The sequence below is a fragment of the Spinacia oleracea genome, chromosome 1 (genome assembly GCF_020520425.1).
Source record: "Spinacia oleracea cultivar Varoflay chromosome 1, BTI_SOV_V1, whole genome shotgun sequence".
NCBI lineage: Eukaryota > Viridiplantae > Streptophyta > Magnoliopsida > Caryophyllales > Amaranthaceae > Spinacia > Spinacia oleracea.
The window spans coordinates 11,347,776-11,360,741 of record NC_079487.1 but is presented as its reverse complement, the minus strand read 5'-3'; the positions used below and the strand labels follow the sequence as shown (position 1 = coordinate 11,360,741).

Sequence of the window (12,966 nt, the reverse complement as noted above, 5' to 3'; positions counted from 1 at the left end):
TTATATGTTCGCATGATTTTTCGGCAGTTTTGTCAATAATGGTCGAAAGTTTGTGTTTTTTATAGTGAATTTCGCATGTAAACGACGTTTTAAAATTTTGACAAAAATCAAAGATTAGATGCAGAACCCATAATTCCCAAAGTCGAAGCCTAACTATGACTTTTCGGAGGTTTTGAATGCAAAATTTGTAAATTTTATGATGTTAAATTAAATATTTGCGAATCTTGTATGTAAATCTTGAATATATGATTGACCTACTTGTTTAACAAATTTAAGGTATAATTTTGTTAATTATACAACCTAATTTGTAATTATAATTAATTTGTTGAATTTCAAATAATTTTTGTTTTGATTTTCATAATTGATTGATAATTTAATTAGGATCCTATGATTAAAATACACCATAAAATTTGTTAAAATTGAAATATTTTAAAATTTTATGACCTCGATTTTAATCCCTAAGAAAACATGTAATCGGAAACTAATTTGAATAATAAATTTTTGATTTTTTTGCCTAAATTTAGTGAAATTAATATGAATTAAAAATCGCCCTGATAGCCTAAAAGGGAGAGCTTTACATCAAAGAGGGCGATTTTTTGCCCTCTTTGATCTTATATGTTGTAGTGAACCACATCCACCAGAATCATCTACCTTCTGAACCCTCCACCTCCAACCACCAGGCTAGAAATCCTACATAACAAAAATCTCCCAACCAACCCAGCTGCTATCAAAATCCCCCCCTCCAGCGACAAAACTCTCACTCCGATCCACCCACGACCGAATGAATGATCCCCTTAATAACCCACACAATCACCCCTAAAAGTCCCCCATCTACCACAAAGCCATTCACCATCAACCTGTCACGTGTATCTCATAATAATATCTTCTTCAAATGGTAGAATTGAATATAGTTTTTATATTTCTCCTATTTTTTTCTCTTACGTACTATATATATATATACATATATATATCATAATTTTTGATAGGCGAGGATTTTATATTTTTTCTAACTTTTTAATAATAAGTTATAAATTGTATAGTTTAATCATTTGATTGAATTACCTACTTTTTTTTATTATTAGATTGATAAAATATACATCAAATACCTAATAAAAAAGATGGTGGTCTATGTGTGTTAGATGGATTGGAATTATATTTCAATTTATATCATAATATTTGATAATTCGTTTCGAAATAGTAAGTAATTATATCTATGTTATTCAAATTTTCTTTCAAAAGATACACAATCTGATTTTTTAATTTATTATTTTAGTTTTTCTTATTTATTTCTACTAGTTGTTGGATAGCGCGCTAGAAAAACATAAAATAAAATGAAGTGTTGATGGTAGGATTTGAACCTTAGACCAAAAGAAACAAGCTTTACAAAGGGAAGGTTTGAAAATGTTGCTCCTTATGAATAGGAAATTTTGCTTAATTAATTAATCAGCCATTTCTTGTCAAGGATATAGTAACATTGACGAACACGGTCTTCTCTTCAAACATCGAAACTCGAACGACATCCTCATATCTCTGGAACAACTCTTTGATTATGGCTTTGCCAAAATGACATGTGAGCAAAGGCTCTGCTACGGATCGTATGCATTTAACAAAGTCATAATGATCATATGAATTCTCATCATTTTCGTTTACTTCCCAGCTAACTTCAGATGTATGAACGTGATTCATAGTAAAAGATCCTTCTTTCTCCACCAGAACACCCAACTCTGCTGCCGTTGCGGAGTATTGCGGGATGTTGAATGAATTTAGCCTCTTTTCATCTATCAATTCCTGCACAATTAATCAGTCAGTAATTCAGTATTGTCAATCCGTCTGATCCGCATTCTTTTATTAGTTCTATTTCAAATTTTGACAATATTTACAATTGAAGAAAAATCATATTCAAAAGTATTCAGGTGGGATCTTGTTTTATTTTTCTAAATATAGTTTCACAGTATCATTTTTTTTTTAAAAAAAAATCTACGATACGTATTTTAAGTTATTTACTTTAAAATATTGCATTTGAGACTATCCAAAAAACAAATAGTGTAGTAGTAATTGTAAAAACTAAATAATTAAATGAAAAAGACGATCATATATGTTAAATACAACAGGTATGTGTTGCACCCTTCGAGTTCACTTTACAAGATTATAAGAGGTTCTGCCTTAGAGCAATATGGTAATAAGATGAGTAGCTACTCTTCTATTACTATATACTAAAAGAGACACCAGAAATGACACGTGTCATTTCCTGATGTGATTTTTTCCCCCCAAAATGTTTTTTTTTTAAATAAATAAATTACATTACGTTTTTTTAGGAAACTAAGATAAAAATATATTTTAATTACCATAGATGTGTATTGCATAATATATTATTGGAGGAAAGCTAAATCAATATTATTTTTTCCTTTATGATATAATTTTATTTATGTATTATTATCACTTTTTAATCTGATAAGAATTATAAAAAATATTGATAAATGAACTTATAATGTTAGTCTACTATTAATAATATAATACATGGTAACTGGTAAGTAAGAATGTTAATTAAAATAATAATATATGGTAAGTATACTAACATATAAGTTTATTTATCAAGATTTTACTCAATTCAAAATATGTTGTATTTGACTAACTCGGTTATGCGCGGGTATTTTCGAAAATTAGTCTTGAGTCATTCGGGTTAGATCATTCTACATACAAGTAAACGACTATAATTTTTAACTTTGTATAGTAATATGCAAATTTAGTTCATTCGAATATTTTTTTTACACAACTTTGAATTTATACTTTTTCATATAACATTTTTACTTTCATGTTTTCCTAATATCACAAGTCTTTTAGTTACTATTAAATAATAAATTGTTTTAGTAGTAGCCGTGCGTTGCACGGGGCCTAAACTAGTATCCTTAATAAGTGATTGGCTTTCCCATTTTTTGTTTAATCAATATTGGACATCTATAATTAATGTGATATTTTGACAAATATTTTTTTCTTTTATCATGCCTAGTTTGATTGACATTTGTAAATAATAAGAAGTTTTATTTCCTATGAAGTAAAGTGTAAAGACATCGTTTGATTGACATGAGTGAAGGAAATATATAAAACTTAGTAGGAAAACTTCATATGCTCAATCGGGGTTGTTTTTTCGGATATCAGATATGTGTGGCAACACACATATCAGCTAAAAGGCAAATAGCTAAAAGACAAAAAATGAAGTACCATTCTGTAAAAAAAAAGTACCATTTTGTAAAAAAAAAAATCATTCTGTTAAAAAAAGTACCATTTTTGTTTTAAAAGTACATTTTTTGTCTTTTTCCTACTTTTGTCTTATGCTATGATATACATTACCAAGCACATATCAGATATACAAAAATACATCCTCGGCTCAACCCAACAAAAATACTCAATTCCTAGGAAGTCAAAACACACAAAAACTGCAAATATAAGAAAAATATAACTTCTTAAGTGCAACCAAATATCACCTAAAAGTAATTGTACCTCAGAAACCATATCATTTAGGACAGTAGCAAGAAGCTCCCACATATGGCAGGATTCCTTATTATATGGTTCATTATAGATACTGCTTCCTAAAATTGTTAGCACCATCATCCCTCTTGCCACAACCTCTTCGGATCGACACTTTAGAAACATTAAAAAGTCCTTTTCAAATTGCTTATAGAAAGATTTAATCACATGAGGGGGGCTTGTTCTTGCTATGTAGATGTTTCCCCGGTTATCCTCTATTCCTTCGGGTACCTGCACTTACAAATTATGCAATATTAGAGACGAATTTTTAGACAGGTACTATAAGCATCTCAAACTTCAGATGGACGTATTGCTAAAAATTTGTCTGTAAATAACACTTGAGATGAAATTGTTATGGAGAGGACATTAACCTCGACAACAGATCAGTCAACAATAGACCTGTCAAAAATCGACCCGATCCGAAAACCGACCCGAACCCGACCCGAAAAAAGCGGGTCCTGAACAAGATTTTTCGACCTGTAACCCGTTTTTATCCGAACCCGAACAACCCAAAATTTTCGGGTCAGAAACGGGTTGGGTTCGGTCTGACCCGTCGGGTTTAGGGGTTAAATGAAAAATTAAGTTTTTTTAAAAAAAAAATTGAAAAAACAACCTAAAATCCTAAAAACCCTAAAACTAAACTATCAGATTCTGGAGCCGCCGACCAAACACCCATCTTTCTTTCTCTCTCTCATCCTCTCATTCTCTCTGAGTCTCTGGTTTATCGGCAAGGCGACCATGGGTCAGACGGTCGAACTCTCGTCCTCCCTTCTATAAGCGAGGAGGTTCTCCATCAGGGTGTATACCCTTTCCTCGTGGTCAATCAATTTTTTCATCCTCTTCATCTCCCACTACTCAAGAAGGTAATCCCTTTATTAATTTTATACTTTAAGATAGTGTTATCAATTTATCATTGATCGTGCTAAGTTAGTTGAAATTTCTAGGGAGTTCTAGTCCATGGTTGATTTTTTACTTGATTTATTCCGGTCTGTTTCCATGTTTTAGTCACCGCCTTAGTAGTTGAAAGGGCCGTGAACACATATGAATTGCTAGATTGACATAATCTCCAGGTCCTCAGTCACTGAATTAAGCTATCATGTTCGTCTAAATGCTTAGGGGTTGTTGAATCAAGGTTTTCTTGGACTGAAAATAGGTCAATTTTTCCCGCCTAACTGTTGCTTGTGGACAGACTGTGTTGATTCCTTTTATCCACACAGATTACATCATAATCAAAATGCTTACACGGTCCTTTTTGTTTACTTGCATTTTGTTGATTTAAATGTCATGTTGCTGTACTCATTTAGTCATTTACTCTTAGATTAGTTTACTGTATTCATTAATTGACACATGTTACTATAGCCGTTAAGACTAGTGAGAGGCGAGGTATATTTGTGAGGACACAATACTGAATATGATTGTTTTTATGGAATAGCCTCTATGCTTGGACACTAATATTAGTATATTACTGTATGTGTGCAAAATTCTAACTTTGATAATTGTCAATTCTACTGCAGGTTTCTTCAAAGTAACTCTCATGTCAAATACTGGTTTGCCTTTGAAAAAAAAAAGGCGTTGTAAAAAAAGGCACTAAAAAAGCTCTAAACCCGTTGGGTCAACCCGAACCCGAACACTCTGGGTCCTGAACAAGCATTTGTCAACCCGAACCCGAAAGTGACCGAACCGTTAAAACCCGAACCCGAAAGTGACCGACTCTGACCCGACCCGACCCGTTTGACAGGTCTAGTCAACAAGGGTTATTGGGCCTAGCTGAGGCAGCCTAGTCAACCCTTTATGTCTAAAATTTCTGAATTCAATAATTCTACGCGTACGGAGTTTCAAAATTTCCGTCTAAAATTTGTAACGAACTTGTCCAAGGTCCGTCTTAAGAATATTTTGGTATGATCTCTACGTGGATATTTTATGTCATTTCTAATCAATATTCTGAGACAGATTTGGACTAAGGACAAATTGTTTTCTACCACCTAAAAAAATCGAAAAAATATTTTTTACCATCTAAAAAATTAAAACTTGTATTTTACTACCTAAAAAATTAAAACTTATTTTTTACCCCCTGAAAACGATAAAATAGATAAAACCTTTATGTGTTGCTAACCAATACAATTTACCTCCAATTTTTTTACTCTTTGTGTGATTTTATTTAACTCTTTCACCCTTCTATCTTTACTTTCATTAAATTTTGTCATTTTTGTGAATTAATATTAGTGAAAAATTATGTTAATTCATTGAAGATAAGGGAGCTAGGAAAGAAAAGCGAGGTAAATACATGAAATCGTGAAAGAAAACAACATATCATAAACATTATCGTTATTGTGTCCCCCCACAGGCCCACATACCATTTTCATCTATTCCATTTTCCAAGTGGTAAAAAACATTTTTTTTTAAAAAAAAAATTAGGTGATTATTTTTTACTCCAGTTGGTAAAAAACAAATTTTAAATTTATTTAGGTGTTAAAAAATAATTTATTCTTGGACTAATTAGAGACAAAATTCTTCTTCTACATAAACGGATTGTTTTGCAGTGTTATCTATTCGATAAGCAACTATCATAAATTTGTACACATTTGTTCATAGATTTTGCATGTAAACAACGTTTTAAGAAAGAATGAAACATCATACATACCTGAGATAGCCAATGGAGGCTATATGAAGAATGCACAAAATGCAAGTGGTTTGAGGGAAAAAGCCTTCCATAGAAGGAGCCAGGTACACCATTCACAAAACAATGCCCAAAATCATCTCCTAATTGTTGCTTGAGCTTATCCTTAAAGCTTGATAATGACTGAAAAATTGTATTGAAATCATTCTTTGGAAGATCATTCAAGTAAACTTGATACTCTACCGGCCCGTTTCCGATGTCTCGACGAGCATCTTCAACGGTTTCTATGAGGTCGGAAACCACGCTTAAGGTGTTCGACTCTGAAGAGGAACAACCCAAGTCTGCTATGCATATGGTTGCCGGATGTTCTCTGCAATAGAGTTCTCTTATGGCCTTTTCTTTCACCAGTTTTGTTAATGACAACACCTGTTTCTGTTAATTACATGAATAATTTTTTTAGGTTTTGACATGAATTTTTGTGTTAAATCTTGGCTCAACCCGAATTTTAATTGCCTTTAATTTAACCTGATTTATATCCTAATAAATGAAAAAAAAACTCGGATATTTCTTTTATTAATTTTTTTTTTGACATACAGTAAAATTTATTATTATTAATACAGCCATTGTAATAGCGTAATAGGAACATATAAGTCTTGCCAAAAAAAAGCAACATATAAGTACGTGACGTGATACGTGATATCAGTGATATGTGTTTCATTGTTTGACTATTTATATTGGAAATGTTTGTCGCTCACTACCTAACAAACGAGGAATGATATGTGTCTAACGTTTGTATATAGTTCTATTAAAATCTATCAACAAAAAAGGGGAAAGGAAATGAAATACTCCCTCCGTCTCGAAATACTCGACTCGGTTTGACCGGTACAGAGTTTAAGGGACTTGAATTTACTTATTTAATTTAATAGGTAGTAGTTGATAGTGGGGTATTATTTTAATGTAGTTAGTGGGAAATGTGTAAAGGGGTGGGGTTGGGGGAGAGTAGGGGTTGAATTTTTAATTATTTTTTCTATGGAGTAGGGGGTATGTGGGTTAATAGGGGTGGAGTGAGAAATAATATAATATTGTTAGAATATTTTCATTTTTAGAAACAGGTCAAGTATTAAGGGACGACCGAATAAGGAAAACAGGTCAAGTATTCCGGGCGGAGGGAGTAGAATATTTTTTTTTTTTATTCAGCTGAGGCAAAGCCTAATGAAAGAAAAACGTATAGGAATTAAAAGGTACTAAAGCAAACAAACAGAAAGCCAAATTAAAGGAAGTAAAATCAAGGAGGGAGGCTACATCGCTGGTTACCAGCGATGTATGTGCCCCATACCCACCAAAAAAAAAGTGAAAAGAAAATAAATTACAATGATGGCCCACCCCTTAAATAAATGGTAAAATTGTTGCGAACTTGCTATATACTGTCAATGGTTAGATAAATACTGTCATTATTGTGTATATACTGTCATTGTTGTATTAAAATTTGTCATAATCATCCAAAAAGAAGAAAACGAAATGAAACAAAAATAGTAAAGGGACCACTTAAATGACTGGATAAACGTGTTACATATAATCTCTGTCATAATCATCCAAAAAGAAGAAAACGAAATGAAACAAAAATAGTAAATGGACCACTTAAATGACTGGATAAACGTGTTACATATACTATGTCATTGTTTGTATAAATATTGTCATTGTTGTATTGAATACTGTCATTGTTATATTGAATACTGTCATTTATCTCCGATACTTAGTACTTTGTTTGACTTTTCAACTAATTAAGTGAAAAGATGATTTTGCCCCTGGGTATGGGCAAAAAAGCCGCTGGTAACCAGCGATGTAGCCTCCCTCAAAATCAAGGAGGAATGAAACGGGGTAAGGCTACTCCTCGACTCCTCGTGCATCCTCCTCTAGAATTCTACTTAACATTACTGGTGAAAGTATGCTGTTTAAATTAATGAGTAAGGCTTTATTTGGTTGGGAGGAATTGGATGGAAAAGAAAAGAAAGGAAAGGGAAAATAACGTTTCTTATATTTGGTTCAAGAAATTATATGGGAAGTGGAAGGAAATGAAGGGAATTGGAAGGAAAGCTTCCTGTATAAAAGTTTTACTTTCCTTTCCTCCCAAAATTGGAGGAATTTGGAAGGAAAGAAAAAATTAAGTCTGTCAAATAAAATATTAAATCTTAAACTCACGTTTTTTTCTTTCCTTCCCTTCCCTTTCTTTACTAATGTTGTACCAAACATGGAATTTCTATTATTTTCATTTATCGTACCAAACATGGGAAAATATATTTTATTTCATTTCCTTTCTCTTCCTTTCTCTTCTCTTCCCTTCCTTTACTAATATTGAACCAAATAGGGCCTAAGTGTTGACATATATGAAGTATACTGTTATCATTTGTGTAAGTAAATATTGTTATTTAAATATTGTCATTGTTAATTTGTTACGGATTCTTTAATACTTTGTTTGACTTTTCAACACATTATGCAAAATACCATTTTACCTCATCCGGTCATTTTGGTTTTGAAATGATGTCACAAGTTTGAATTTTTTTAAACCCCTAATTAACCACCCCCAGCATTTATCTTTTCTGTAAAACTAATTAACTACCTATCTTGGAGTGTTTAGTTAAGGGGTCAATGCTTTTTTTTTTCTTCCTTTTATTAATTTATTAATTGGATGATCATCCAAAAATAGTCATTTTATGACGTCATTACGAAAAAATTAACTTTTTTTACGGGTGGAAAAATATGTATACTTTCTCTTTTCATAAATAATATAGCAGCATTTTTATTTTTTACACTATTTACACTAGACATTTATTCATCTTTTGTGATTCATATATAAGAAAAATTGTAATCATCTGAGATCTTGTTAGATTCGCATTGACATATATTTTCTAAATATTATTTTTTATTTCCTCCGATTTTTAATACTCGCAACGTTTGTGATTTATACACTATTCACCTATTATACTTTGACCATTGTTGGTGATTTATACGTAAGATAAACATAGTCATGTGAGATCTTGTTAGATTCGTCTTAATGTGTATTTTCTAAATATTAACTTTTTATAATTTTTGCTTAAAGATAATTAAAGATGCTAATGATCAAAGTCGTGCATTGACATTCGTGAAAATGACAAACATTGCGAGTAAAAATGAACGGAGGAAGTATAATTTTTTACTTATACAAAGTATGTGTTAGAAAGTATAAAGTCAACCACGGTGCAATATTTAAGGAACGGAGAAAGCTAGTATTAAACTTATTACTAAGTTTAAACACTTTACACAATCAAAACAAAACAAAACAAAACAAAAGTTTGGTACTTTGTGAACTATTTCGTTTAATGTATGTTTAACCCTATGCAAAAAAATATTAAAAACAAACAATAAAAAAATTAGTTTAGTTTGTAACATTTTTTTTAGAATTCTCTATGCCTTTGAAAGTTTACCTGAATGTATGAAGATTTTGCGTAACTGGTTTCATCAATCCCCTCTTTCATGCGAAGTACTTGCTGTATTTCAGCTGCTGACCCCATTCTATCCTCTCTCTTTTTTTCCGCTTTTTTGGGTAACAAAATGTAGGAACTAGGAAGTATATAATAACGTGTAGGAAAATTTGTTGCAATGATCGAGCTATATATAAGCTTGTAAATGGGTTGAATATTCCAAAATAAAAGGTTCTTGAATTGATTTCATGCCATACTGTCATAGGTTAATTGAATGATGACTGTTCCAGTATGGGTTAGGAACGGTTGGAGAGGCCGAGCTGGTTGGATAACTTTGATTCCGTGGTAAGATCTTGTACACAGAGTAAGGATAACTTTAATTCGAGGATCCCCTCCGATGCCAAAGTCAGAGATGATGAAATATATGTTTTAAGGTCTAGTGAAATGATTGGGATTACGTACCTTTTACAATAAATGCGATCCATATATATAGGAACGGGTCGGGTGTACGGATAATTCGGGGCCTATCCTGGAGATAGCGACCCGTTGACTTTACCGACAGAAGATCTGGTTCTGCTATCGGCCATAGGATAGGGTTGGTAAGGAGTCGCGAGGCCAGTAGCGGCTTTTATTGTTCTTTATCTCATACGGGTAAGAGTGCTATCTGCTAGCTGGTAACACACCCGTACAATGACTAAAATAATTTAGCACCATACAAATTAATTGAAGATATCATTGTCTGGAATCTCGATCAACCTAGCTAGAAAAAACGAGGAATGATTTGGATCAAGGTGATCAATAACAGTTGCGTGCAGTTTTTATAATTTTGTAAAAAAGAAGATAGAAGTTGGGTTGTGCACTATTGTCAGGAATCAGGATTGATCTGTAATTGATTTTGTTTTGATGCTTGTAATTATTGGCCTTATTTTAAGGTGTGATAAAGTTGTTTGTTTGTTCGAGTTTGGCTCTCACTGGCGGATCCAAAAAAATAATATTTTGCTCGACACGAGGGAGGCTACATCGCTGGTAACCAGCGATGTATCTGCCCCATACCCATCAAAAAAAAAAGTGAAAAGAAAATAAATTGCAATGATGGCCCACCCCTTAAATAAATGGTAAAAATGTTGCGAACTTGCTATATACTGTCAAAGGTTAGATAAATACTGTCATTATTGTGTATATACTGTCATTGTTGTATTAAAATTTGTCATAATCATCCAAAAAGAAGAAAACGAAATGAAATAAAAATAGTAAAGGGACCACTTAAATGACTGGATAAACGTGTTACATATAATCTCTGTCATAATCATTCAAAAAGAAGAAAACGAAATGAAACAAAAATAGTAAAGGGACCACTTAAATGACTGGATAAACGTGTTACATATACTATGTCATTGTTTGTATAAATATTGTTATTGTTGTATTGAATACTGTCATTGTTATATTGAATACTGTAATTTATTTTCGATATTTGGTACTTTGTTTGACTTTTCAACTAATTAAGTGAAAAGACGATTTTGCCCCTGGATATGGGCAAAAAAACCGCTGATAACCAGCGATGTAACCTCCCTCGGCAAGACACTGTCTTGTGCAATTCTTCAAAAGAAAGTAACTCGTATGTCCCTAAAGTTTGGATAATGTACATTCGTAAAAAAAAACGCTGAAATTATCTACATAATTAACAATATGACGTGACGCACCTAGAAATACTATTATGTGGGTTCATAGAAGTAAGAAAATTAAATTTATCGCTTATACTCCCTAATGTGCAGGAGTACTGCATAATGTGCACGGGTTACGGGTACTAGTCACTTAGCATGTGCAATGCATGATTATATTGTTAATCAAGTTTTTTAGCTAATGTATTTTAATCAAAAATTTAAGTAGGATGGAGAAATTTATATTCTCCCTCCGTTCCAATTTAATTGTCACATTTTTTATTTACGTCCGTCCAATTTAATTGTCAAACTTATTTTTATGGAATGTATCCATTAATATTTCTCTTTTCTGACTACCAAAAGTCATGTCCCACATTCGCTCACATCTATATCTAGTACTTAAAAAGGAACACCATAGATATTATTAGAAGACATGTGGCATCTCATTATTAGAAGCCATGTGGCATCTCTCCTTTCATCCATCTTTTTATTTTACTTTTTTTTCAATTTTTATTTATTGTTTCTATGATTTACAAATTCTAATGCCTCTTTCACTCCATTTTCCTTTTTCAACATCAAGTTATTAATAGTCTAATATATACTCATTAGTCTCTTCCACTCCACCCCTTTAACATCCAATATTTATTCAACATATAATTTTTATATTTTTTCGACCTTCAAATTACACCTCTATTTAATTCATATATTACCAAAAATCACAAGTACTCACTAATTAAAACTTCAAAAGACATCTGAACAACCACTATACAACCGCCCGTTCTATGAACGGGCTCAAAAACTAGTTCAATTAAAAAATTATCCCACTATCTATTACAGAATATCTCATCTACTTTTCTATTAAAATATAATAGATAAGCATGCAACAAATTATCACATAAATTTTCGTGAAAATTTTGATATGACAATTAAAATTGAGACGGATGGATTATTTTTAAATGCAACTTTGATCGGGTAACAAGTGAAATACTGAAATGCAAGGTTTTTTATTTCAAAATATATTAGGCCCTGTTTAGTTCACCTTATTTCTCATGATCTGAGCTTATTTTTTCTGATCTGATCTGCTATGGTATGGTCTGATCTGATCTGATTCTTAAGAATTAATTTTAAACAAAAATCTACATTTATTAATATTAAACGACTTACGTGTAAAATAAATATTACAAAAATTTATAATATTGTTATTATTTATTGGACATTGCTCATGATTTAACTATTCTTTATATTAGATAGACCTATACATGATCTAGATAGATCGGTTAAGATCTAGACATATAAGTTCGGATCTGGATATGATATGTAGAGATCAGTTCTGATCTATACATGATTTGTACAGAACAATTATGATCTGGTCATTTTCAGTTCTAATCGGGACATGATCTGTACAGATTAGTTCTGATCTGGACATGATATGTACAGTTCAGTTATGATCTAGACATGATCTGTACAGATCAGTTCTGATCTGGACATGATATGTACAGTTCAGTTCTGATCTAGACATGATCTGTACAGATCAGTTCTGATCTGGACATGATCTGTACAGATCAGTTCTGATCTGGACATGATACGTACAGACTAGTTCTGATCTAGACATGATCTTTGCGGATCAGTTCTGATCTAGACATGATCTTTGCAGATCAATTCTGATCTGAACATAATCTGTATAGAGTCGATATCTATACCAGTTATA

General features: G+C 32.0%; 1 protein-coding gene and 1 long non-coding RNA gene across 2 annotated transcripts; one reads left to right on the top strand and one right to left on the bottom strand.

Annotated features, from left to right (window-relative positions):
* Positions 1 to 1,340: 1,340 nt before the first annotated feature.
* Positions 1,341 to 10,506, bottom strand: LOC110791769 (S-adenosyl-L-methionine:benzoic acid/salicylic acid carboxyl methyltransferase 2). The gene is made up of 5 exons (XM_021996532.2): positions 10,063 to 10,506; positions 9,604 to 9,952; positions 6,167 to 6,574; positions 3,499 to 3,756; positions 1,341 to 1,788 (listed from the first exon to the last, which is right to left on the bottom strand). Exons 2-5 carry the CDS (start codon positions 9,688 to 9,690, stop codon positions 1,444 to 1,446), a joined length of 1,098 nt encoding a protein of 365 aa, XP_021852224.1. The 5' UTR covers positions 9,691 to 9,952; positions 10,063 to 10,506; the 3' UTR covers positions 1,341 to 1,443.
* Positions 3,778 to 10,869, top strand: LOC130466261 (uncharacterized). The gene is made up of 3 exons (XR_008926300.1): positions 3,778 to 4,388; positions 5,040 to 7,707; positions 10,752 to 10,869. It is a non-coding gene; the product is annotated as an uncharacterized lncRNA (long non-coding RNA).
* The last annotated feature ends 2,097 nt before the right edge of the window (positions 10,870 to 12,966 follow it).

What these genes read in the sequence shown, in the direction of transcription:
- LOC110791769 (XM_021996532.2), bottom strand. Translation starts at nt 9,690, where the DNA reads ATGGGGTCAGCAGCTGAAATACAGCAAGTACTTCGCATGAAAGAGGGG. An exon ending in CAAAATCTTCATACATTCAG is followed by an intron (nt 6,575 to 9,603) that starts GTAAACTTTCAA and finishes TGTAATTAACAG; the next exon opens with AAACAGGTGTTGTCATTAAC. An exon ending in GCCTCCATTGGCTATCTCAG is followed by an intron (nt 3,757 to 6,166) that starts GTATGTATGATG and finishes TTGTAAGTGCAG; the next exon opens with GTACCCGAAGGAATAGAGGA.